This window comes from Marmota flaviventris, chromosome 1, assembly GCF_047511675.1.
Source record: "Marmota flaviventris isolate mMarFla1 chromosome 1, mMarFla1.hap1, whole genome shotgun sequence".
In the NCBI taxonomy this organism is placed as follows: domain Eukaryota; kingdom Metazoa; phylum Chordata; class Mammalia; order Rodentia; family Sciuridae; genus Marmota; species Marmota flaviventris.
Window position 1 is genome coordinate 135,953,435 of NC_092498.1, and position 23,872 is coordinate 135,977,306.

The 23,872-nt window shown below is 59.6% G+C and overlaps 4 protein-coding genes across 19 annotated transcripts in view; 2 read left to right on the forward strand and 2 right to left on the reverse strand.

The window, feature by feature from the left end:
* Pitpnm2 (phosphatidylinositol transfer protein membrane associated 2) overlaps positions 1-14,516 on the forward strand; it is a 125,379-nt gene extending 110,863 nt beyond the window's left edge. For 4 of the 9 annotated variants that reach the window (XM_071616293.1, XM_071616290.1, XM_071616297.1 and 1 more), the window contains 18 exons: positions 20-90; positions 2,370-2,617; positions 2,971-3,160; positions 3,273-3,392; positions 4,208-4,437; positions 4,885-5,063; positions 5,890-6,060; positions 6,513-6,662; positions 7,689-7,853; positions 8,304-8,456; positions 9,231-9,379; positions 9,667-9,783; positions 10,069-10,185; positions 10,294-10,442; positions 10,538-10,687; positions 11,127-11,310; positions 11,386-11,514; positions 11,592-14,516. In XM_071616293.1, the coding sequence (XP_071472394.1) occupies positions 20-90; positions 2,370-2,617; positions 2,971-3,160; positions 3,273-3,392; positions 4,208-4,437; positions 4,885-5,063; positions 5,890-6,060; positions 6,513-6,662; positions 7,689-7,853; positions 8,304-8,456; positions 9,231-9,379; positions 9,667-9,783; positions 10,069-10,185; positions 10,294-10,442; positions 10,538-10,687; positions 11,127-11,310; positions 11,386-11,514; positions 11,592-11,912 (2,993 nt within the window). In that variant the 3' untranslated portion in view covers positions 11,913-14,516. Of the gene's footprint in view, positions 1-19; positions 91-357; positions 524-2,369; positions 2,618-2,970; positions 3,161-3,272; positions 3,393-4,207; positions 4,438-4,884; positions 5,064-5,889; positions 6,061-6,512; positions 6,663-7,688; positions 7,854-8,303; positions 8,457-9,230; positions 9,380-9,666; positions 9,784-10,068; positions 10,186-10,293; positions 10,443-10,537; positions 10,688-11,126; positions 11,311-11,385; positions 11,515-11,591 lie in introns of those variants that run through there. The other 5 variants (XM_071616301.1, XM_027921411.2, XM_027921409.2 and 2 more) reach the window with 5 other exon arrangements.
* Positions 14,517-14,989: 473 nt separating this feature from the next.
* On the reverse strand, positions 14,990-17,992 carry Arl6ip4 (ARF like GTPase 6 interacting protein 4). 6 transcript variants are annotated; one of them, XM_027921354.3, is made up of 6 exons: positions 17,274-17,989; positions 16,720-16,890; positions 16,026-16,334; positions 15,828-15,945; positions 15,349-15,418; positions 14,990-15,272 (listed from the first exon to the last, which is right to left on the reverse strand). In XM_027921354.3, the coding sequence occupies exons 2-6, from the start codon at positions 16,877-16,879 to the stop codon at positions 15,216-15,218; spliced, it is 714 nt and encodes a 237-aa protein (XP_027777155.1). In that variant the 5' UTR covers positions 16,880-16,890; positions 17,274-17,989; the 3' UTR covers positions 14,990-15,215. The 6 variants fall into 6 exon arrangements, with proteins under 6 accessions (XP_027777155.1, XP_027777156.1, XP_027777152.2 ...); XM_027921355.3 differs by having other exon boundaries at positions 16,026-16,310; positions 17,274-17,985; XM_027921351.3 differs by having other exon boundaries at positions 14,990-15,418; positions 17,274-17,992.
* Positions 17,993-18,284: 292 nt separating this feature from the next.
* On the reverse strand, positions 18,285-22,058 carry Ogfod2 (2-oxoglutarate and iron dependent oxygenase domain containing 2). 3 transcript variants are annotated; one of them, XM_027921347.2, is made up of 7 exons: positions 21,911-22,058; positions 21,412-21,468; positions 20,571-20,684; positions 20,370-20,469; positions 19,778-19,905; positions 19,292-19,549; positions 18,285-19,217 (listed from the first exon to the last, which is right to left on the reverse strand). In XM_027921347.2, the coding sequence occupies exons 1-7, from the start codon at positions 22,040-22,042 to the stop codon at positions 18,954-18,956; spliced, it is 1,053 nt and encodes a 350-aa protein (XP_027777148.2). In that variant the 5' UTR covers positions 22,043-22,058; the 3' UTR covers positions 18,285-18,953. The 3 variants fall into 3 exon arrangements, with proteins under 3 accessions (XP_027777148.2, XP_071472417.1, XP_071472422.1); XM_071616316.1 differs by having other exon boundaries at positions 19,664-19,905; XM_071616321.1 differs by lacking the exon at positions 21,412-21,468 and having other exon boundaries at positions 19,664-19,905.
* A 673-nt stretch (positions 22,059-22,731) lies between these two features.
* The window catches only part of Abcb9 (ATP binding cassette subfamily B member 9), a 38,314-nt gene continuing 37,173 nt past the window's right edge, over positions 22,732-23,872 (forward strand). Inside the window, exon 1 of the mRNA XM_071609050.1 lies at positions 22,732-22,784. The gene's annotated coding sequence lies outside the window, so the exon portion shown is untranslated. The remainder of the gene's footprint in view (positions 22,785-23,872) is intronic.

The window sequence follows — 23,872 nt, forward strand, 5'->3', positions numbered from 1 at the left end:
CGAGGCTTCTGTGTTGCAGAGAGTCTGTATGGCCAGAGCAGCCCAGAGTTCAGGGTGGCCTCCAGCGTGGAGCAGCTGAACATCATTGAGGTGGGTGCCTGGGAGCTGCCATCTAAGGCTACCTGGGAAGGGGCAGGGCTCAGAGGGACAGTCCAGGGGCACAGGAGGCGGAGCCCCGCACTGCACCTCACCCCTGCGCTGGCCCTGGAGGCGCCTTCCTTTGCCACCCTACTAGGGAGGTGCCCGCCCGCCCTCTCTCTGAGGCCCCTGAGAACCAGGGACAGCAGACAGCCCCCCAAGAAGACCTTGAGCAAGTTGCACCTGTGGAAAGTACAATGAGAAACTTGTAAATTCCAGATCAAAAATAAGATCCTCGCCTTGTGCCCAGCCTGTCTGAAGAGCAAAAGACAGAAGGGGAGGAAGCAAAAGCCCCCCAGGCAGCAGTGATGTGGCCACGGCTGCAGGTGGCCTGCAGGGGTCAGGCAGCGCTCAGTGTGTCCAATAAAGCTCTTTGTGGAACCTGTGTCCGCTTCGGGGGTTCTTTGCTGGAGCTCACGCCCCCCTCCACCTGCGGGCCGTCAGAGCTGTTTGCACTGGGGGCTGAGTCCCAGGACCAAGCTACCTAAGGTGGATCGGCCCCTCCTCGGGTCGCCTGGGGAGTCTGGCGCAGGAGCATCCCCACCTCCCCACCTCCTGGGGTTCTCTGCTCTCAGGTCTGAGGACAGTGGGTTTTGCAGCAGGGGCAGTGGGCAGGGAGACGGATTTCCTTTGCTGCCTAAAGTGGATCAAGCCAACAGGCCCCTCCCCACCTGCAGTGCACACAGCTCTGACTGCCCCCCCAGGGGAGGGCGGAAGGGGCCTGGGGCTCGGGACCTGCCTCTGGATGTGCAGTGGAACCCAGCTCTGATCCTGGGTGCTGCCGTCCCCAGTCAGACCCCCGTGCTTGCAAAAGCCCCCACACGGCAGCCTTTCCTGACGGAAGCAGGCAGCTTTATGGAGACACTGACCAGGGGTGGGGCATGACCCGGCTCTCCAGAGCTGTCCCCACGGTTCCCGGGGGCTCTGTCACCACTGGGGCTCAGGCAGGTGTAGTTCCTATGTCAAGCTGAACGTGAGGATGGGTGTCTTTCTGGAGCCTGCAGGGGTCCCTGAGTAGTCCCCAGTGCTGGGTCCAGCCAGACGGGCACAAACAAGACTCAGCCCTCAGTCACCTGCACTGCCTAGGGGACCAAGCACTGCTGGACAAAACTCCCCTGCCTTGGACATGTCTTATGCCTTCTCCTACTGTGTTGGAGAACCCCTTCTTAAGTGACATGGATGGGGCTGTCCAGATGTCCCCCTGCCAGGCCAGCCACCAGTGGGCAGTCCCCCTGTGTACACAAAACCCCATGGCCCACACCTGGCTTTAGCACCTTTTTCTGTCCCCTGCCCACGCCCCTGAGGACGACATGGCACACACAGCAAGGACAGCCCAGTGGTCCCTCACTTGCATCTCCTGGCCACCCACAAAGAAGCTTAGGAAGGGAGCAGGGGGGCCCTGGGGACAGGGCCACAGCCTGTGGCCCACAGCCCTGCTGAGCTTTGGCAGAGGCTTTGGGCAGTGCACCACAGGATGGTGGCCCAGTCCCCAGGCCTCTCCTGGGCCCATCACCTTGTCTCTAGAGGACAAGCAGTCTACACATACCTATGTGATCTAGGGTCCACTCTGACCTCACAGCAGTCCTGGCCAGCAGGAAGGTGGGATCATGACCTTTGTAATCAGGGCCACAAACCTGTATTGTCATTTCTGCTGAATGTTCTGGAGCCCTGCCTCTGCCAGGGTGTCTCTGCTCTTGGTGACCTTGGTCTTAGATTCCAGGAATAGCAGGACCTGGAGACCGAAGGACCAGAGGAGGTCCAGGGAGAGCTTGGCACTGTAGACAGAGTGGTCGTAACACTGCCCTGACCCTGGCCACTCCTAATAACCCCTGTGACTCTGAGCCAGTGGTGGCCCTGTCTGCTCCAGCCAAGACAGGCCCTTGCCTGGACACCCATAGGAGCAGCAGGCCCCAGAGGCCAGGCCCGGCTGAGCTTCTGCCTCTTCCTCATGCCAGGAGACCAAGCAGAAGCCACTGCCTTTGCCTCCCAGAGACATGGAGCTTTCAGAGGAGAAAGCTGACCCCCCACACCCGAGTCCTCTGTGCCCGTGGTCAGGCCTCCCTGCTCCGGGCTGTGGTCCTTGCAGGGGTCTGAGGGACGGGAGGAAGCTCCCAAACCCCAGGCTCCATAGCTGGGTAACCAAAATTGGAGCCCTCAGAAGGAGCATTTGGGCCTCCCTACAGTGTGACAGGGGCCTGGCAAGGAGTTGACCCCCTTCCTCGCCTGTGCAGGACGAAGTCAGCCAGCCACTGGCTGCACCGCCCTCCAAGATCCACGTGCTGCTGCTGGTGCTGCACGGAGGCACCATCCTGGACACGGGCACCGGGGACCCCAGCTCCAAGCAGGGAGATGCCAACACCATCGCTAACGTGTTTGACACCGTCATGCGTGTGCACTACCCCAGCGCCCTGGGCCACCTTGCCATCCGCCTGGTGCCCTGCCCCCCTGTCTGCGCCGACGCCTTCGCCCTCGTCTCCAAGTGAGTGCCATCTGCCAGCTGTACCCCTCTGCCCACAGGGAGGGCATCACAGAAGAATGCTGTCTTCCACCTGCCCTGAGCATCGGTGGCCCCCCAGTCCAGATGGCCCGAGCTGCGTTGAGCCTCCTCTGCCCGGAGGGGGAGAGCCTGTGCACGCAGCCTCAGCTTGGAGTCCAGGAGCTGAGTCCAGGGCTGAGTCAGTTTCCAATTCTGTAACGTCGGATGCAGATCCAGTTGGCAGCCCTGGGCCCTGGCAGTGGCCCCGGGCTGGACCTAGGACTGTCCATGAGCACTTGGGGCCAGGTAGCTCTGTCTACCCTGCGGCCCCTCCTGACCCAGCCCCTCTCCCTCAGCCTCAGTCCCTACAGCCACGATGAGGGCTACCTGTCCAGCAGTCAGGACCACATCCCCCTGGCCGCCCTGCCTCTGCTGGCCACTTCCTCACCTCAGTACCAGGAGGCAGTTGCCACAGTGATTCAGAGGGCCAACCTGGCCTACGGGGACTTCATCAAGTCCCAAGAGGGCGTGACCTTCAGTGGGCAGGTAACTGGTGGGAGGGTGGAGAAGGAGGACCCTGCAGGGCTGGCTGGAGGGCGGGGTCTTCTTTCCCAGCCAGCAGGGTGGAAACGTGGGCCCGGGCCTCTCCTGCCTGCAGGTCTGCCTGATTGGGGACTGCGTTGGGGGCATCCTGGCATTTGATGCCTTGTGCCACAGCAACCAGCCAGTGTCTGAGAGTCAGAGCAGCAGCCGCCGCGGCAGCGTGGTCAGCGTGCAGGTACCAGAGCAGGGCCATGGTGGTGGGATGCCCCTCCCTTGGCCCCAGACCTCCACGGAAACGTGTGTCATGTAGAGCAGCTGCCCTTACCTGCTTCAGGGCACCTGGCCACTACCTGGCCCCATGTGGTGGCCCACAAGCAGAGTACCCGGCAGAGACTCTGAGGTGAGCTCACTCAGACCCCCAGCCAAGCTGCGTCTCTTCTGTCCATCAACAAACATCACCCAAGGCCCTGAGCCTACAGGCAGGACCCGAGTGCACAGAGAGGCCTGGGGAGCAGAGGAAGCCCAGTGTCTCTTGCTGAGAACTCAGGGAAGGTGCCCAAGTTGCAGGTTCACCCTGGGCCCTGAAGAAGCCAGGGGAGTACTTCTCAGAATCCATAGGAGCTGCCAGCCCTGGTACCCAGAGGTGGCAGAGCAGGCACATGGCAGCTGGAGAACTGTAGCATGGCCGATCTAAGAGAGCATGTGGCTTCATAGGCCACAAACCAGGTCTGCACAGATGGAGTGGGCTCTAGGCCGGGAAATGTGATAGGGGACCCTGTCTGTTTCCCAGCAGGAAGGGAAGACACAAGTTCCCCTGCCGCAGAGTGGCCAGCAGCCTGGGGGAGGTCCCCCAGGTCTCAGGTGGACAGATAGGCCAGGAATGAAGGTTGCTAGGCCTGAGCTGCAGGCTGAGGGGCAGGAGACCAGGGTGTCCCCTCTGCTTCCCCGCTGGCTTCAGTGGGAAGCCTGAGCGGGGCATCGGCCGGCAGGAGGGAGGGGCAGCTCCAGGAGGTGGCCACCCAGCAGTGAGCCTCCGTGGGGCCATTCCAGGATGCTGAGCTGCTGTCCCCGGGCACCCTGGGGAATGCAGCCCACGGCTCCAGTGGCAGTGGCGGCGGTGGCTCCAGCCTGGAGAGCAGCCGGCACCTGAGCCGCAGCAGCACCGACATCCCCCGCAGCACTGGTGCCGAGGACTCCAGAAGGCAGCTGCCCCGCAAGAGGAGTGACTCGTCCACCTACGAGCTGGACACCATCCAGCAGCACCAGGCCTTCCTGTCCAGGTGGGCTCAGGGGACAGGCCAGGTGAGGAAGGAGGCTGCAAGAGGGAGGGGGCATCGCAGAGTCCCTCTGGAATCAGGGACTGGGGTCTCTGAGGTCCTGGGGGCTCTGCCAGGTGCCCTATTGGGGCCCCTCTGGCTTATTGGGTACATGGTCTGTGTATGCCCCAGGCCACCTTGAGCCACAGGAAGCAGGTTGTCCTGGGGAGGTACGGCTGAGCAGGGGCAGAGCCAACCAGGGGCAGTGTGGCCTCGGTCAGGGATATCCCAATGGTGGTAGGCTCCCTGGAGAGGCCACTGACAGTGTCCCCACAGGTGCTGGGCAGCTGTACCCTCAGGACAGCACAGGGCAAGTCCCTGAAGGGGCCATCAGACCCAGCCTGTCCCTCCTAGGCTGAGGGAGGGTGGCCCTGAGAAGGACTGGGTGTGACCTGGCACATCCCACCACAGCCTGCATGCCAGTGTGCTGAGGAACGAGCCCGGCTCCCGCCGCTCGAGCAGCTCCACCATGCTGGATGGCGCCGGCGCCCTGGGCAAGTTTGACTTTGAAATCGCAGATCTCTTCCTCTTCGGGTGCCCACTGGGTCTGGTCCTGGCTTTACGGAAAACCGTCATCCCTGCCCTGGATGGTGAGAGCCTTGTGGGGCAGGACAAGGGGCACGAGTTGGGCAGAGATCTCAGTGGACCCCTGACACAGGCCATGGTGATGGCCTGGGCCTTTTCCTGTCCCCATCCACAAAGGACCTTGGCCTCTTATTTCTGCTCCACCAACCCAGTCACTGGCCCTGTCCTCAACACCTGCTGGTCCATTCCCTTTCCAAGGTGTCCAGAGCAGAGGACATGGGACAGTGGAGGTCCAGGAGAGGGAGGCACAGCCCAGGGTCACATGGGGACAGACTAGCCTCCAGGTGTCTAGTCTCCCTTAGAGTTTGGAAGTTCGTCACTGTACATCCTCTCACACTCGCACACTTGTTCTTAGTAGGTCATTATAACTTTTTCAATTAAAAACTCTGTGAGAGCTGGCGAGGTGGCACACACCTGTAATCCCAGCGGCTTGGGAAGCCGAGGCAGGAGAATAGGGAGTTCAAAACCAGCCTCAACAACAGTGAGGCGCTAAGCACTCAGTGAGACCCTGTCGCTAAATAAAATATAAAATAGGGCTGGGGACGTGGCTCAGTGGTCGAGTGCCCCAGAGTTCAATCCCTGGAACCCAACCCCCATCCGAAAAAAAAAAAAAAGAAAAGAAAAAAACTCTGAGAGCCACAGGGCCCTTTGTGTCCAGCACTGGCCCAGCATGCATGTGATGCCCAGGTGCCATCCCAGCACCCACACAAGACATTCCTGGTCCACAGAGGGAAAGTGACCCAGCCAGATCCCAAACTGAAAGGCACGCGCGGCAGAGACCACCTGGGACCCAGGCCCCACCCGCCACCCAGTCTCCTTTCTCTGCCCCAGTTTTCCAGCTGCGGCCAGCCTGCCAGCAAGTCTACAACCTCTTCCACCCCGCCGACCCCTCGGCCTCCCGCCTGGAGCCCCTGCTGGAGCGCCGCTTCCATGCCCTGCCACCCTGCAGCATCCCCCGCTACCAGCGCTACCCGCTGGGGGACGGCTGCTCCACGCTGCTGGGTGAGAGGTCCCCCCGGGAAGGTGACAATCAGCACCCTGTTCTGGAGGGTGGGGCGGCCCAGGTACGAGAGGGTCAGCAGGAGGACACCCCTCCTGAAGGGCACCTGGTGCAGGAGCTGCTCCTTCCTGGGAGTTCCTGGGAGACTTCGGTGACTTCCACCTTTCAAAGGGCGTGGTCAGGGCTTCACCCCTTGGGAGCAGGCAGGAGGAGGACCCTTGCCGGGTTGGGGGACCGGTAGGCTGGGCCCTCGCATGGCAGGCAGTAAGCCCAGAGATGGGGCGCTTGGTGGGTGGGGCCCCCCACAGAGCCCCGCCTGTCCCCCAGCCCCAGCGTGTGTCCCAGCATCTTGTGGTGTCTGGTCCTCGAGGAGCCGGAGTCTACGTTGGTGTGTGTACGGACAGCCCATGCAAGTGTCTGTTCTTGTCCTCTGTTCTCTCCCATCTGCCTCCAGTCGAGACCGTGCAGAGAAACCCCGAGCTGGTCCTGGAGGGTGGCCCCCTGGCCCCTCTCCCCCATGGGGACGGCTTCCTGGAAACCAGTATCCCCGTTCCCGCGCTCACCTGGCAAGATGGGCCCCGCCAGAGCCTGGGCTGTGCCGAGTGTGTGTACCCCACTGTGGTGACGTCTGCTTGGCTCCTGCCCCTGCCCCCTGCCCCCTGCCCCCATTCCCCCTCACCCCCCCTTTGGCTACTCAGAGTTCAGGGGACCTTGGTGGCAGGCAAGCAGGAAGGCAGTGGGGAGTTAATCTTGGTGACTTTTTTTTGCACACTGGGCTGAGAGGACCCAAAGCAAAAATAGTTGTAGCAGCCCAGAGACAGACAGAGGCTGCCCCAGAGTCACACAGCTTGCCAATGACAGTCCAAGGGTGCTGGCCCTCCTTTTTGTGGCTTTTGGGAGCAGATAAGAGGTAGGGTGAGGCTGTGCCCTCCCTCAACACCTAGAAAATTTTGGTTCCAGCAAGGAGTTGCGGTCTCTGGTTGCCATTCCTTCCCCCCTGGAGATGCTCAGCCTCCCTCTACAACCCATGCAGCCTGGCTCCTCTGCTGAGCCCTGTCCTCCCTGCCCTATCCTATCCTCAGCCCAAACCTAGGTGAGCCTGGCTGGAGTCCTCAGCACCTGACTTTGTCCCCATTCATCATGGCCCATGCATGAGGGATGCCAGGGGCAGGGGCTGCCTCCTCTCTGTCCCCAGCATATCTAGGGCCCCTGTTGCCAGCACCCTTCAGCACAGGCTGGGCTGCCTCTGCCGCTGTGAGCTGTGGGTCAGGCAGGTTGGGTCAAACCCAGAGGCCCAGAAGGACCCTGTGCTGCTGGACTGCCAGAGACCAGCTGAGGAGCCACGTGTAGGGCAGGGAGTGGCCACAGGGGGAAAGCCCCTCACCTCACCTCCACACCCTGTGTCTGTGTCTATCTGTCCATTCTTCCCTACCCCAGCCTTCCTCCTCCCCTTCCCCAGCTCATGCCCTCTGCAGTGGCCCTGAGCTGGCCACCCTTGGCCCAGCCACATCCCAGCCCACCCTAGCCCAGGAGCTCGCTGGACCCAGCACACTGCCCCCAACACTGCTGGGGGGACGAGGGGCCATGCTGGGCCTCGCTTACCTGGGCCCCTCTCCCCATCCACCTGTAGCAGATGCACTCCAGACTCACAACGTGGTCTTCCAAGAGCATGCAGCCCCCTCGTCGCCCGGCACGGCCCCCACCAGCCGCGGCTACCGCAGAGCCAGCGAGATCAGCATCGCCAGCCAGGTGTCAGGCCTGGCCGAGAGCTACACGGCGTCCAGCATCGCCCAGAGTGAGTGCAGCCGCCCGCGCCCTCCTCACCATCACAGCGAGGGGCCTAAGCTCGAGGGGACAGTTGGCCATGTCCAGAGACATCCTTAGGTGCCACACTGGGGAGGGGGTGCTGGGGGCATGAGGCTGGCAGAGGGCAGGGGGGCTGCTGAACAGCCACAGGACCCAGGAAGCCCCCACAGCGGGCCAGCCAGTGGACCCTCCTGGGAGGGTCCTGGAGAGAAGCTCCACAGCCCCGCCCCTCCCAGAAGCCTCCCCGCACTGGAAGCAGATACAGGTGGCACACCCCGAGCTGGGCACGGGCTCTCTGGGCTGGGGCTGGGGGTGTTTTGGGCAGTGCCGACTGTCTGCAGGGAGAGGTGTGCCCCTGGCCCCGGGCCCTGTTCTCGCAGCATCCTTGGGGCTGGCTGTGGCAGTGTGGCTGAGTCGCTGCCCTGTTCTTGCTTCTCAGAGGCCCCCTCAGCGCTCAGCCACACCCCCAGCATCAGGCGCCTGTCCCTGCTTGCCCTGCCCTCCCCACCCCCTGCCACCCCAGGGCCCCACCCCCGGGCGAGCCCCAGCCTGGACAGGGCCCCCTTCCTCCTTGGCGTGGACATCGGAGAAGGTACCCACCACAGACTCTAACGCGGGCCACTCTTGCCAAGCATGCTCACCCCTAACTACTAGGCCCTGCCACCTGTGCCCCCGCTGAGGCTAATGGGACTGGAGGCTTGGGCTGGGAGGACACAAGCATCTAGGGAGGAGGGACAGTGGTTAGGGTCAGCTGGGGACCCAGGGGACCCTGAGGAGCTGGGAGGAGACCAGGTAAGGACCAAAGGAGCTGCTTGGGGTTCTCTGTCACCAAGGCTGCGGGCAGAACCCAGGGGAGCCAGGGCCATAAATAGGCATGTCTGCTGGCTCCTCCTGTATGCAACCTTGTCTCCAGGGAGGGCGGTGGCCCAACCCGAAGTGGCAGAGCAGAGGCGCATGCCACTGTCCCTCTGGAAGTCCTGAGGCCTCCCCACTACCCTGGGGCTGAGGAAGGCAGCAACCCCTGCCTGAAGATTCAGGGAAGGACTCCTCAGAATCTGTGACACCTGGGGACAAATGATACTGCCTTCAGACCTGGACTTGTCCCCTGCTTCCCCAGGCCCTTGCGGAGACCTTTAGTACTTCCATGGGACACTGCCACAGGGCCACCCGCTGGACCCTTGGCTGCCTGGGTGCGGGCCTGGTGCCTTCTGCCCACATAGCTGCTTGCCTGTCACCAGCCTAGGAAGAGATCTGCTTTGCCTGTACCCGGAGAAGTCTGGGCCGAATAGGCCTGAAGGGACAGGTGACCCTCTGGGTCCCTGCCCATGTCTTGGCCCCACCCAGTCATGGTCCCTCCTCCCTGCAGTTGCTGCTAAGTGGTGGGGCCAGAAGCGGATCGACTATGCCCTATACTGCCCCGACGCCCTCACGGCCTTCCCCACGGTGGCCCTGCCCCACCTCTTCCACGCTAGCTACTGGGAGTCAACGGATGTGGTGTCCTTCCTACTCAGACAGGTACCGGGCTGTTGCCCAGGCAGGAGAGGTGGACACTTGGGGCCCCTCCCTCTGACCCACCAGACTCCAGGCAGGAGGGAGGAAGCTCTGTGCAGGATGAGTTGGCGGGTTGGGGGTGGGTGCAGCGCATCTGCACACACAGGACAGAGGGCCTCTGGGGGCTAGAGGCAGACTGGAGTGGATCAAATGTCAATCACCTGAACACGGCTGGCCTCCAGGGTGGCTGGGCCTCTCACTCCTGGAGCAGCAGCCCTGGCCTGAGCCTGCCCTGGCGTCTCTGTCCCCAGGTCATGAGGCACGACAGCTCCAGCATCTTGGAGCTGGATGGCAAGGAGGTGTCGGTGTTCACCCCCTCACAGCCCAGAGAGAAGTGGCAGCGCAAGAGGACACATGTGAAGCTGCGGGTGAGGGGACATGGCTGTAGTCCTATGTGACCCTCACAGGTGGCCCCTATTACAGAGGAGACTGAGTTGCAGAGAAGCACAGGTCTGTTTGAGCCTCGGTCTCTGCAGTTGGGGCCACGAGCCCATTTCACAGCAGGAAGGAAGCCCAGCAAGGACGTCACTTGCCCAGGGCCAGGAAGTCGGGTGGCCTCACTCCTCAGGCCCAAGGGAGCATGCACTGAGCCTCGGAGACCCCAGCTGCTCTCCATGCCCCACCCTGACCCAGGCTAGCTCTCCCCTCCCCAGAACGTGACGGCCAACCACCGGATCAGTGACGCAGTTGCCAACGAGGACGGCCCACAAGTTGTGACAGGCCGGTTCATGTATGGGCCCCTGGACATGGTCACCCTAACCGGGGAGAAGGTGAGGAAACAGGGGGACCTCAGGGAGCCTGCACATCCCCTTGGCTGAGGCACCTGGAGTGAGGAGGTTAGGGTATGACCAGCTGTGACCACTCGCCCCTGCTCACAGGTGGACGTGCACATCATGATGCAGCCACCCTCGGGTGAGTGGCTATACCTGGACACACTGGTGACCAACAGCAGTGGGCGTGTCTCCTACACGATCCCCGAGACACACCGGCTGGGAGTGGGGGTCTACCCCATCAAGATGGTGGTCAGGTATGCACCTCCAAGGGGTGGCAGGACAGGGCCCGCCTCTGGGGTGCAAGATGAGGGGCTCTGGTTGGTTCTGACAAGCTGTCCCCACTGGCCAGGGGAGACCACACGTTTGCTGACAGCTACATCACTGTGCTGCCCAAGGGCACGGAGTTTGTGGTCTTCAGCATCGACGGCTCCTTTGCCGCCAGCGTGTCCATCATGGGCAGCGACCCCAAGGTGCGGGCCGGGGCCGTGGATGTGGTGCGGTGAGTGGCCCCATGGGCACAGTGAGACTTTCACAAGGTGGGTGGGCTCAGCAGCAGGAGGCTCCTGCATATTAGGCGAGGGAGACCTGGTGGCACCAGAATGAGGACCTGCATGGCCCTGGACCTTGTGGTCCAGGCCTGGAGCCTTAGGCCACCACTGGTTAGCTGCATGACTGTGGGTGGCCTAGTGTCCAGTTCCCTGGAGAGGAAGGCTGGCAAGAACAGGCAGCTCTCCTGCAGGGCTGCAACTGTGGGGCTCACTGGGACACTGGAGGGTCTGTTGCCACGTCACTGCCATTTCTATTGACATGTTGTCTGAGTCCAGTTAGAGATGCTTTTCTCAGTGGCCCAAGCAGGGCACTTGGGCTGGGCAGGAGACAGGGAGGCCCAGAGGGAGGAAGAGGCAGCATGGGACACCCAGGCCTGCCCCTTGCCCCAGGCACTGGCAGGACCTGGGCTACCTCATCATCTATGTGACGGGCCGGCCGGATATGCAGAAGCAGCGGGTGGTGGCGTGGCTGGCCCAGCACAACTTCCCCCACGGCGTGGTGTCCTTCTGTGATGGCCTGGTGCACGACCCACTGCGGCACAAGGCCAACTTCTTGAAGCTGCTCATCTCTGAGGTGGGTCCAGGGAGAGGGGGCAGGGCACAGATGGGAGCAGAGGCCATGCCCACGCCCACACCGTCTTGCCCACAGCTGCACCTGCGCGTGCACGCGGCCTACGGCTCCACGAAGGACGTGGCGGTCTACAGCTCCATCAGCCTGTCCCCCATGCAGATCTACATTGTGGGCCGGCCCACCAAGAAGCTGCAGCAGCAGTGCCAGGTGAGTAGGCGAACCAGGGGCCAGGGAGCAGCTGGGGTACCCCCGCTGATGGCCTGTCCTCCTCACTGCCCCTGCAGTTCATCACGGATGGCTACGCAGCCCACCTGGCCCAGCTCAAGTACAACCACCGGGCACGGCCAGCCCGCAACACCGCCACCCGCATGGCACTACGCAAGGGCAGCTTCGGCCTTCCTGGCCAGGGGGACTTCCTGCGTTCCCGGAACCACCTGCTCCGCACCATCTCAGCTCAGCCCAGCGGCCCCAGCCGACTCGAGCGGACGCAGGGCCAGGTAGACTGTGAACAGCGAGGCCAGCGCAGCATGAGCATGGCAGCCAGCTGCTGGGGCCGCACCATGACAGGCCGGCTTGATCCAGGGACAGCCACGGGCCCCAAGTAGGGCACCGTCAGCGAGGCACCATGGTCTCTTAGGCAGTGCTAGGCCAGGGTTCCAGCTCCACCAGGAGGTCTGGCCTAAGCACACGCAGGTGGCTGGGGAGGAACAGACACGCCTGAGAGCTTGTCCCACGGCCCACTGGAGGACACAGGCCATGCCACCCAGTCCTCCCAGCCCTGCCTCCTGTCATAGGGCCTGTGGGGTCCAGCATATCGTGGAAGACGGCAGGACAACCAGCCAGGATGACAGAAGGACCAAGACATCCCACTGAGCCTGGCCTGGGAGGCACTTCTGGACATTGTGCCCTGTGTTGGTCTCCCAGCCTCCTGGTGCCAGGGGTGGGCCTGAGCCCATCCTGCCACCTCCCTGTCCACTATCCTCCACCCCAAGGTCCCCTCCATTTGGTAGCAGCTCCAACAGGGGTCCAGCCTGCTTCTCGTTGACTCCAGATTCTCAACTGTCCGACCTCACTGGTTTTGCCCTGGTTTTTGAATGTGGGACCCTTTACCATCTATGGCTACAGACTCGCTGACATGCATGAAAACTCAATATCTGCTGATCCAGGACCTGTTACCACACAGAAGGTTCCAGTTTGGCAAATCCGTGTGCAAGCAGGAGAGCAAGGCCATATCTTAATTCCTGCAGCCCTGCCTGGCCTGCCAGAGCCATGGCAGCCCCGGGACCCCTGCCCGCCTGTCTGCCCAGCTGGGGCCCAGTGCCGTCATGGGGCTGGTGTTATTTCCAGCCCTGAGCACAGCCCAGGCATGAGGCCAATGAAACACAAGGCCGGCTCCCTCGTTGTCCCACCTTGGGCCATGGGGCCTGGACAAGCCTGGCCTCTTCTCCTTGCCTGCCATCGGTAGGGCCCCAGGCCGTGGCCCACCCACCCACCCGCCTGCCCTCCGCGTTTCTACGCCTTTCTACTTCTCAACCTGATTTCTATGAGGTTTTTTTAAATGAGCAATCCTCGGCTGCTTCCTTTCTTAACTCTTTCAGTACCAAGCGCAGCCCATCCACATTGAGAACACCCAGCACTGTGACGGAGTCCAGCCTGGTTCTGGGTCCCGTGGGCCCCACCCTAGCCCACTCATCGGGGTGCGGGCTCCCTGCCTCACCTGACCCATTAATTCCACTGAATTTCTATGGGGGAGGGGGGTTGGGACAGGGCCACACTTAGGTTTTTTAATGCCAATTCCGTTTCAATGCTGAATCTAAGCCACAGCTCGCTTGCTAGCTTAAGGGCAGGCAGCCAGGACTTCACTTCTCACCCACACCAGGAGTGCTGCACCCGGGCCTGACACCTGTCTCCCCTTCCCAGCACCGGGCAACCTCGGCTGCCGCCCCAGGTTCCTCCACCATCCCCAAGGCCCCGGACAGCCCTCCAGCCACTGCACTCTGTTCCTGAGACTCTGCCAACCTGGATACAGCTCAGGGCCCTGCTGGGCTGGGGAGGTGTGCAGGCTGAGGGCAACTTTCCCCGTGTGTAGATATGTACAGCAAAGGGTCATGTAAATGTTCTCAAATGGGGGCCTATACAGAGGAAGAGCTATTTATTTTGTGCAGAGAAAACACCTGGGGGATGGAGCCTCCAGGGCTATTCACATTTAAGATGTAGCTTTTTGTTGTTTCAGGCATATTGTATAAAGCAACGACTATTTTATGGACCAAGTATCCTCGTAACTGTTGCAGTGAAAGTGCAATAGCTGACCCCTTGCTCCCAGCAGGAGTCGCTGGCCCGACAATCACAGCCCTGGCCAGGGGCCCCTGTGGCCAGTGCCACCACCTCTATAAGCCCCACCTTGCCCCACCTCACCTATACCTCGGTGACTAGCCATCCAGAGAAGCACCTGGAAGTCCTGGGCCCGCCTGCAATAAAGGCCAGGAGGCCCTGTGGGCAGACTCAGCCTCTCCCAAGGAAGCCCCCATGGCTCCGCACCCCCCACAGCCTGCCCAGTCATCAGCCATGCCAAGGACAACAGCAATAGTCCCCTGGGCCTCTCCCAGGCCCTCAGCCATAGACGGTGAGACGGGCAGCCTCCCTCCCAAGTCTCTTCTATATCCAGGTCTGCTTTCTGCCTCCCTAAGAGTCCTTTCACCACACTCTCCCGAGGAAGCACCAGTTTTTCAGAAACCAAGAGAGGGAAGGGCAAAGTCCTTTAAATACCAAAAATGTTTACAGTGTTGGGTGCTGAGCTGCAGGGCTCAGGCCCGACCAGTCGTAACCAAAGGGTGAGGCAGGCCTTGCTGACTGCCACCCCCACCCCAGGCCTGTTAGAATAGAAGCCTTAGTCCACCCCACCCACCCCGAACCCCAGGACTGAGCCTCAACCACCACCCAGCTCCACCACCTGCCTTCTCTTTGATTTCTAAAGAAGGATTCAGCAGAGACCCACCCCTCCCTGGCTCAGTATGAGCTGCCTGCCTCCTGCCCCACCCCATCGCAGCCTTCACATCTGGACCCCTCCCATCTGTCCTCGTGCTGTCTGTCTCTGGGCCATGTGTGAACAGTGTCCTGACTCCCTCCCTGCTGTCCCTGCATCATTGGACCTGAGTGTGCTCTGTATATGTCACTGTCTGTTACACCAATTAAAGAAGCAGGAAGGCTTCCTTGTGATCTCTTTACTGCGGCGGCACCTCGGGGTTCAGGTTGGAAAAGGACCTGTCTAAAAGCATAAACCCTCCCAGTCAGTGCCACCTGCTGCTTGCAGTGTCACCAGTACACTCATGCAGGACTTGTGTCTCTTCCAAGGCATAGCTGAATGAGGCAGGTTTGTGAGCCTCTCTGCTTTACAGGGGACACAGCAGTAAGCCACCTAGCCCTTACCTGTTGTGATCTGTGAAATGAACTGAGCGAAGCTGTCTCTCCCCAAGCATAAGTGGGTCCCATTGAAGAGCTAAGACTGATTTGGGACTAAGCCATGGAGTCAGATGTAGTGCAATCGGCTGACAGATGAGCAGCAGGGCAGAGAGGGCTGGGGCCCAACATTCCAGCTTTCCCCAAAGCTCCTAAAGCCCAATGCCCCCTGGAAGTTCACACCAATCTCCCCAACCCTGACCACAAAAAGCAAGAGAGCAAGAAGTCTAAGACCAGAGAACATTTAATATCAGGTACACTGCCCTTGCTCTTTCAGGAGAGGTTACTGAGGCATCCGTAAGTCTCACCTCTAACCTTGCTCCTGAGGAGGCTGGACTGGCTCCACAGGTGAAAAGCCATCAGCACCAGTCAGTGTTGCTGCTGCCCGCCCTGTGGCCAACCTCCAGGCCATGGCACGACACTGTCCACAGGCCTCAGTCGGCCAGGGGCCCTCAGGGAAGCAGCCCAGCTCGCATCTGGAAAGCCAGGCCATCCCCTCGGGTGGCTTGCTAGGGAAGAAAACATACAGAAGTGGGACATCAGAGACAGCTGGGGGCAGACCACAGGGAAAGGGGCAACACCAACCTTATTGATTTCTCTGTGTCGCTCTTTGGTTACGATTTCCTCCAAGACCTCACCATCTCCCTTAATGAGCCTAGGGTGGGAGGATGTCCATCAGCAAGAAACAGGCTGAGCCCCTAATGCCAGAGCAACCAGCAACGGGTCCCCAGGGCTCAGGCCCCACCAGCTCGAGCAGGGGGAGCCTGGGTGCCAATTCGGCCCCCACCACCTTTGGGATTGGGATGTAGGGAGCCCAGGTAGGCTGCCTTGCCAGCCTGCACTACCAGTCTGGGCAACAGTAGCTGCTTGAAAAAGGTCTCTCACTGAGACCCTTATACCAGGCAAAGGGGAAGAACAGCTGATATGTCACAAGTGACAGTTTTCTCCCATATTGGCCTTTTTGGAGCAGCTGCAACCACACCCTACTCCTCCTGAAAGCCCATATTCTGGGTCACAACTCCCAGGTACACCACGCAGGGCCTGCCTGTGCCTGGCACCCCCACCTGGTGCGTCCCGTCTCGGGGTCCACCACTTTGCGGATGACACTCTGCCGAGCATCCCACTCCTCCTTGGTCATAGGCTTCATGGCCTGAATACGAGACTTCTGCTCGTCCGTCAGGACTGGAAAGGAAGATGGGAGGAGACTGTGGGCAGACCTGGGGAGGGGTTCTCTCCCTCCTACACAACTGGTGGCACAGTACCTGGGCCATCGTCTTCCTCCCCCGTGGATCTGTGCCACTGGTCCAGCGAGGGGCCAGGCGGAGCTTCGGCCTGGAGCACCTCGGCCTTCTCTTTGCGCCTCCTCTTCAGCTTCTTTTTCCTCTTCTTCTTCTTCCTCTTCTTGTCCTTGTGCTTTCCCCGCTTCTTCCGACCGTCACTGGAGGAAGAGGAGGAGGACGAGGAGGAAGAAGAGGAGCTAGAAGAACTGGAAGAAGAGGAGGAGGAGCTGGATCGTGGTCTCCTCCGGGCCTTTTGCTTGCTTCTCTCTGTGATGCAGGGAGAAGGTGAGGCTGGAAGGCCAGGAGGGCAAGGAGTAAACTTTGGTCCCCTTGCTCTGGCCTTGGGTAGGACCAGGTCTGTCCAGTGAGACGCTCCCTGCCAGGCTCTCCAGAAGAGATCAGTGCTCTCCTGGAGAAGCACCTTCCGGGCTCCACAGGACACTGTCTCATGGGCAGGAGGCCAGGCTCCACCTCTCATAGCTACACTAAGTGAACCCTTAGATCCACACTCACCAGCTGGGCAGGGCCCAGTCTCCTCCCTGTCTGGGGGTTCTCCAGTCTCCACTCTGCACCCCTGAATGCTCTCATTCCGATTTCTCCACAGCCAGTCCCAGCTGCCTGCAGCTGCCTGCGGAGAAGTTGCTGCACCCCCTTTCCCAGTCCCTGGGGTCCTCACCCTCAGTCCCTGAGGCGGTGCTGGCCTTACGACCTTGGGATCCAGAAACTGAGCAACTCCTCGAGGCGTCCCTACTACTCTTCTTCCTTCTCTTTTCCGACCTTCGACCCCGGGAGCGGCTGCGACTTCTCGAACGCTTGCGAGAGCCAACGTGAGCCATAGCGGCGCAGGCTGGCGATGGGAAGAGACGCGTTTAATCCGCGGCTCTCTGGACCCGGACCGCAGTGTGAGCTCCAAGGGTGGCTCCAATGGGGTCTGGTTCTCAGGGCCCCCGATACCCAGCACCGCAGCGGGGACCCGCGCTATCCCCTCCACCCCCTTGGAGACCCTGGCTTCTCCGCCGACTCCAGGACCCCACGCGTCGGCCCCTTTAAGGTCCCGCCCCCGCCCGGACGCTCCACACCTGCGCACCAAGCGCGGCGTCCTGGGAACCGACAGCTTTCCTCAACCGCAAGGGGCGTCCCGAGTTCTTCCCCGCGTGCTCCCATCCTCCTCCCTGCTCCCTTCGCGGCCTCGCCGCCTTAAAGAGGGCCCCGAGGCTCTCCTCTTCTCACCTCAACCGCCCATCGATGGGACCGCCAGCTCCACACCCCGACTTCGCAAGGAAGCAGCAGCACGGTGGCTTCCGGACCACTTCCGGCCTGGAGCGGTGCGCGGGGAGGCTGTCCGGGTGGGAAGCGAGGCGATGCTGCCTTTAGTTCTGAAACCGCGGGTTCCGTCTCCGGAGCGCCCATCTCTTTGCAGAGACCACGCTGGTGAGGGAGCCCACTCCCGCCGCTCCGCCCTGGGACACGTCTCCAGCTTGGCGCCAATCCCCGGGCTCTCAGGCGCCTCTCGTCTATTTATGCCACAGCCGCACCGTCTCCCAAGACTGCGCTTTGGTTGCCGTACCCGCATCACCCACCTACCTAAAGCCCCATCTTCCCGCGCGCCACGTTCCTCCCTGGCTGGTCTGCGAACCTGTCCACCCCATCTGACTGTGAGATCCCAGCAGAGACGTCCCTGTCTTTCTAACATATATACCCAGTAATATAGAGGTCGCAAACTCAAGTGTCCATAAAGGGACGGAGAGTTAGTTCACGACACCTAATGAAAGAGTGACACTCAAGCCTTTCTAAAGTACGCAGCTGAGACTCTGCTCCAGGTGGCTTTTGCAGTATGGGAATGGGACTGCGTGTTTCCACGTCTTCCCTCCTTCCGGAGGAAGCTAAAATTCAAGATTTCAACATGGAGGGGACTGGGTTGTGGCTCAGTGGTAGAGCACTAGCCTAGCGTGTTTGAGACACTGGGTTCAATGACCTTTTATTTTATTTATTTTATTTAAAATAAAAACCTTTTATTTTATTTATTTACTAGCATGGACCTTTTATTTTATTTATTTATAAATAAATAAAATAAAAGGTCCATTAACAACTAAAATAAAAATTTAAGATTTCAATATGGAAAACACCTTGGTTTTCAGATGTGTAGCCCCCAAAAAGCACAGCTCTGTGTACACAACTCATCAATCTTAGGGCCACCCAGTTATAAGGTCTTCAATAAAAATAACGAACACAGCCAAGGGCTGATATAAATCACTTTATCTGTGTTAGGTCATTGGATTCTCACAATAGCACCTAGAGCATAGAGGTCAGTGGGTCACCCGTGGCCACAGAGTGGAAAGTGGCAGAGCCAGGATCTGAATCCAGGTAGTCTGGCTCCAGAAATCTGTTCTTGATTTCTCCGAAGTAAGCCTTTCACACCTATTCAGAGGTTGCAATTGGTGCTGTCCACCACTGATAACTCTTCATTGAAGGCCTCCTGCAGCCACTGGGAGCCACCCTCCCCTGGAGGCAGATGTCTGGGAAGTTACTCCTGCCTCGCAGCTCCATCCAGGAGCCACTAACTGTTACTAGGAGCCAACTGGTGGGAATTCTAGCTCTGGAGCTCCCCAGGAGCAGGCTGATGCTGGACTGTCACCTGAAACCACATCTTTGTGAAGCCACTTTCAGTACCCTCTCCTGCTTCCTTACTCCCCTCTGAGGATCCACCCTCCATGAATCCCATATCAAGCTCTGCTTCAAGCAAACCTGCACTAAGCCAGCCTACCTCTGGAAATAATGACCCAGATGCTGGCCTAACCTTTTGATCCAAGGAGTTCCATGGTTGCAAGTTTATTTCTGCCCCTTCCAACCTGAGATGGCAGGTCCTCACTTGCCACACCACCTCCCCACCACCACTGGGCCAAACCAGGCTCAAGTTAGCGCACACACATCCACCGTGGTGGGCTCCTCCCGGGTGAAGCCGTCGCCAAATCCCTCGTCGTCCACCAGGTCTGGCTCACGGCAGCACATGGGACAGAGGCGGTTGCGCACAGCAGAGGCCCGGAGCCACACCACGAGGTTCCAGCGCTCACCAGTGCCTAGCGGCCGGGCGCCATGCAGCTGTCCGCCCCGGTGCAAGACACCCTGGCCCACCACATGCTGCACCTCCAGGGGCTCTGTCAGGGCTGCTGGTGCCTGCAGATGGCAGATCTCAGGCCTGGGCACTCATGGCTGACCCAGATCCTGTCCCATGGGTCTGAAATACTCACCTGGAAGAGGCCTCCAAAGTATAGGGCACCTCCTGTGAAGGCCTTGCCCAGGGCCACATTGAGAGTGAGCTCAGCATTATCATAGTGGCAGCCCAGCTCACGGTCCTGGCCTGGTGCATATTTGACCACAAAGGCACGGTGACTGTCAAGCCGGCCCCCACCACAGTCTGGGTACAGCAGGGCCATCAATGGCTGCAGGAAGCGCTCCCGCAGTGGTGTCACCAGTGGTTCGTCCAGGCCCAACTCATGCAGTAGCACCTGGAAGAGGATGCCTGTGGTGAGCAGGAAGACTGCTGGGGCCTTATCCTGCTTCCCTGGGTGAGGGATTTGCTGTTAAGGACAAAGCAAACTGATACCGTCACAGTTATCTACCATGATCTTGCTCTGAAGGCAGGGATGGGCAGCTTGCCTGCAGCACCTCAGATATGTCTCCCATCCTAGCTGCCTGGACTCCTCAGGTGGGTGCATGGGCCAGGCCTCACCTACCCCATAATTGTTCATGGTGTTGGGCCTTCCCTTGGGCATGTCTGACCGCTCAAAGTGCTCCAGCTCCTCCAGCAGGGCTTGGCAGAAAGACGCAGTAAATACAGGCACCCGGTAGATGCGCTTCTCTTCTGTGGAGGGAGACAGATAGTAGGTTAGAGCTCTGAGGCAAGGTCAGACAGGCTTGGGTCTCAATCTTCTCATGAGCGGGCGCGGCTTTTCACTGTCCCCAGCCTCAGTTTCCTCATCTGTACAGTGGAGATAGTGAGATCCTTCACTTCTCAGGACCATTGCCTTGCCCCATTCTGAAGTCACTAACTGGTGCTGTGAGCAACTGTGGGTTCCCTTTCTGAGCTCTCCAGGGGTCAAGCTGATGCCAGACTGTCATTTGAAACTATACCTTTGCCAGGAAGGTTGGTCAATGAATGAATGAACAAATGAATACAGATGCCCTGCTCCTGGCAGGTTGGTCTCACTGGCCCTTCCTGTTCCTGCTGGTCTGGTTTTTGAGAACAAATATGATAGGTGGGAGGACCCCGGTCTCTATTGCCCAGGTATCTTAGGCTGCCACCCCCAAGTCATGCCATGCTCTCACCTGACACTGTCTGCAGCCGCTGGAGAAGGCCCTGGAGGTCTGCACCTGGGGATGCACTGTACTCCGCAACGGACAGAAACTCAGGAGCCAGAGCTGCATCCTGGGGGCAGAACATAACAGCTATGGGGAAGACAGCACCCCAGGCCTGAAAAAGTTGCTTCCTCCCTCCAGTAACCAGCTCCCAATTTCCCTGCCTAGTACCTGCAGTGAATTGTAAACCTCTGGCTGTGCTGGGTGGTAAGAACTGGCGATGAGGGCTTTCCTGGCAGCTGACTCCTGCCCCAGCCTCTGCCGCCGCGCCACCTCCTGCTGAAGCTGGGGTGGCACAGGGATAAATTATCATACAGAGCCTCCCATTCCCCTGAAGCCATGGTACAGATGAAGAAACTGAGGATCATGAAGGCCAGAATGGGGCCCAGGATGGAAGGCAAGTCTCCCTATACTCCTGAGTCAATTGCAAATACCAAACTACTAGTTGAAAGGGACTTCTAGAAGAGGGACTGCTAGGCTGGATGGGAGGAGAGACCCTGGAGGCCCCTCAACTAGCTGGGCCCACTATGGGGAGGGGAATGGTCACAGTCAGATCCTGTGTTACAGAGGCTGCAAAAGACTCTCTTAGAAAGCTACCAACTCTAACCCCCAGGTGAGGGAGGAGGTGGGAGATGAGCAGCAACTCAGCCTGGGGGGGTGTGTGTTAAAAGAGGCAGAGATGTAGTAGCCCTGGTAATCTCAACTCCATCCTCTGTGAGAATTTAGGAAAGCAACCCCCCTCTTTGAGACTCAGTTTCTCATCCCAAAATGTGTCTACCTCACAAAGCTGTTAAGAAGGGCATGACATAGACAACTTGGCACTTCTCCATTTCTATTCTTCTGGTGCCAGAACGCAGGAGTAAGGGTGAGGGGAGCAGGAAGCAGGTACAGAGGATTGAGGAGTCCTTCAGCGATCGGAGACTGACAGGCCGAGGCTGGGAAACCCCTCAGACTGCTGACACAAATCTAGAGGAAGGGCCAAGCTGCAGTGCAGGGAGTGGGGGAGTGTTACCTCTGCCAAGAGCTGTTGGAAGTCCTTGGTGCTGACACAGCCTCGGCTGCGCAGGATCTGGGAGCAGGAAGACCAGTGAACATGATTTCGTGACTTTGTGCAAGTCCTTTAACATCTCTGAGTCTCAGTTTCCCCTCCTTAAAGTGGAGTTGAGAGCCCGTACGTCACGGGATCCCTCAGAGAAGGAACTGCGATGACCGCGTTAAGCAGAGCTGGGTTCCCAGTTACTCCCACCAACACCGAGAGAGCATCCTGAGCCAGGGCCTGCCCTGCGCGCTCTACCCGCATGTTTCTTCATTCCCTCCACACGCGGCTCACTAACAGGAGATGCTATCACCACCCCCCCTTTAAGAAAGGGAAACGGGGGCATGGAGAGGAAAGTCATTCTCCTCCTAAGTGAGGCTCCCTGTGTGCCGTGGGCAAGCCAAACCATCTCGGGGCCAAAGGCTTCTCCCCAGCCTCCGCCCGCTTCCCAGGAAAGCCAGCAGAGGACACTCACAGGACCGTAATCCTGGCGCAGCTGCTGCTCGCTACGGAAGCATAGGTGCAGCCCGTAGCGCGCCACGTACAAGTTCTCCGAGCAGAAGCAGGCGCAGCGGCAGAATCGCCGCTGGGCCCCCGCCGTCGCCATGGTGAGACGCCGCGCGGCCCAGCCGGCTTCCGTAGGAGCACTTCCGGGTACACCCCCAACCCGGGAAATGTGCGCTACAGCGACCAAGGGGCCGTCCTTAATTCCCAAGAGCAGAAAAGAACGAAGACTATCCTCTCCAGAAAACGGTCAGAAGGTGGAGTGAGGGGAAACGTTCGCGGGCCGAAGTGGAGCCGACGGCCTCGACAGAGAGCACGCGGCCTCCACGTTATGTCTCATAATTTCTCCACTACGAGGCACGAACTAATGACCCCACTTTACAGATAGGTGAAGTGTCACAGCCTCACTGGACGCGGAAAAGCAGGGACTCAAAACAACAAAGCCTTTTATTTAAACGCTGCTCCCCTCTTCTAGGCGCCTTTGGAGAACCGCCTGACCTCACCCCGCGAGGCAGCCGGGTCAGTTAGGGATTGTGAGGTCCGGCCTCATTTCCGCCCGCAGCTAAGGAGCCAGCGATTCTATGCGTCTGAGGTCGGGTTTAGCATTTACCCCGCACCCTTGCCTGGCGCTCCCAGGGCTTTGCCGAGAACTCTCAAAAAGCGGCGCGGCTCTCTGGAGTGTCTCCACGAAAAAGCTCCGTCCCTCGCGACTTCCGGCAGGGATCGCAAAGGGGGCGGGGTGGGCTAAGCCGTGTGTGGGCGGGGCACTGGGCGCGGTCTGCCGGAGGCCACACCTCACGTCTGGACTGCGTTTGAGTTCCGCAGAGCGACAGAGAGGGAGATAAGTACGTTAATGTCCTCCGGGCAGCATCCCCACCTCTGCGAGGCCCACCACCGCACACACACACACACTCCGCCGCGGTCCCACCGTCCCGCCGCGCACCCCGCGGGCCCAGGTCTGCAGAGCCGCATCGCTCAGGGGAGAACTAAGGCGCCGAGAAAGGGAGGAAGTGTCCTTTGGAACTGGCCCCATCCTGCCGTAAAGTTTCCTCCATGGCTCAGCGAGGTGTAGCGTTGAGAGCGGGGAAGGTTTTACCCCAGAGGTGACTACAAGTGACAGCTCCTCTTGTCCTATCCTCCCCTCTACCCAGACCTACGCTGAGGGATTGGCCACCCACCCTGTCTCTTTCCATCCTCACAGCAAACCTGAACTAGGTGCTCTCGTATCACTACATTAAAGATGGGGAAACTGAGGCTCAGGGAGGTGTATTGACCTACCCCAGGTCACACCGCCTGTAAAAAAACAATATGGGGTTGGAAACCAACAGTCTGCCCTGAGACTCCTCCCCTTCACCATGCCCCACCCTTTCCCCACCCCAGGGAATCTCTGAGTTGGGGGATTCTGTGGGACTTTGGATTTTTCTCTCTGCTGTCTTCTCCTTTCCTCCAAGTGTCCTCACAAACGTTGTCATTCATACACCAACGCGCACTGACTCATCTTCATGCACACTTTCTGCAGTACATCCTTATATCCCCCCACACACTCGTACATGCACTCCCTTCCTGACGGTCAGCACCTCCCCACACACATTCCACATCCAAAGCATTCTCACACAGTGTCACGCGTTCGCGTGCATGCACCCCCTCACACTTTCACCCACACCCCACACAGTGGCAGGCACTCTCGTGCACACGGGGGCAACTCAGCCCTCCTTCCTTTCTTCTCCATAGAATGCTGAGCTCCAAGCCCCCCTGCTTTTGGGGGCCAACGTCTCATTGAGGGGTTCTTCTTCCTGCCCGGGAGAATCTAAGACACCCTCAAATGCAAAATCTAAACTAATTAGTGAATAACAAAACACAAATATTCAGAAATATATTTACAAAAGGTGAAGCCCCTGATCGGTCTAGTCCACATGGGCTCTGGAACTAGACA

Coding starts and splice junctions, on each gene's coding strand:
- Arl6ip4 (XM_027921350.2), bottom strand. CDS start 16,521: ATGAGAGGTGGAGCCTGGCCTCCTGCCCATGAGACAGTGTCCTGTGGA. Junction 15,946..16,025: donor GGAGGAAGACGATGGCCCAG/GTACTGTGCCAC, acceptor CTTCCTTTCCAG/TCCTGACGGACGAGCAGAAG. Junction 15,419..15,827: donor CCCGAGACGGGACGCACCAG/GTGGGGGTGCCA, acceptor CTCCCACCCTAG/GCTCATTAAGGGAGATGGTG.
- Ogfod2 (XM_071616316.1), bottom strand. CDS start 22,042: ATGGCGACGGCGGGGGCCCAGCGGCGATTCTGCCGCTGCGCCTGCTTC. Junction 21,469..21,910: donor TGCGCCAGGATTACGGTCCT/GTGAGTGTCCTC, acceptor TCCTGCTCCCAG/ATCCTGCGCAGCCGAGGCTG. Junction 19,550..19,663: donor GCCTTCAGAGCAAGATCATG/GTAGATAACTGT, acceptor ATCCTCTTCCAG/GTGCTACTGCATGAGTTGGG.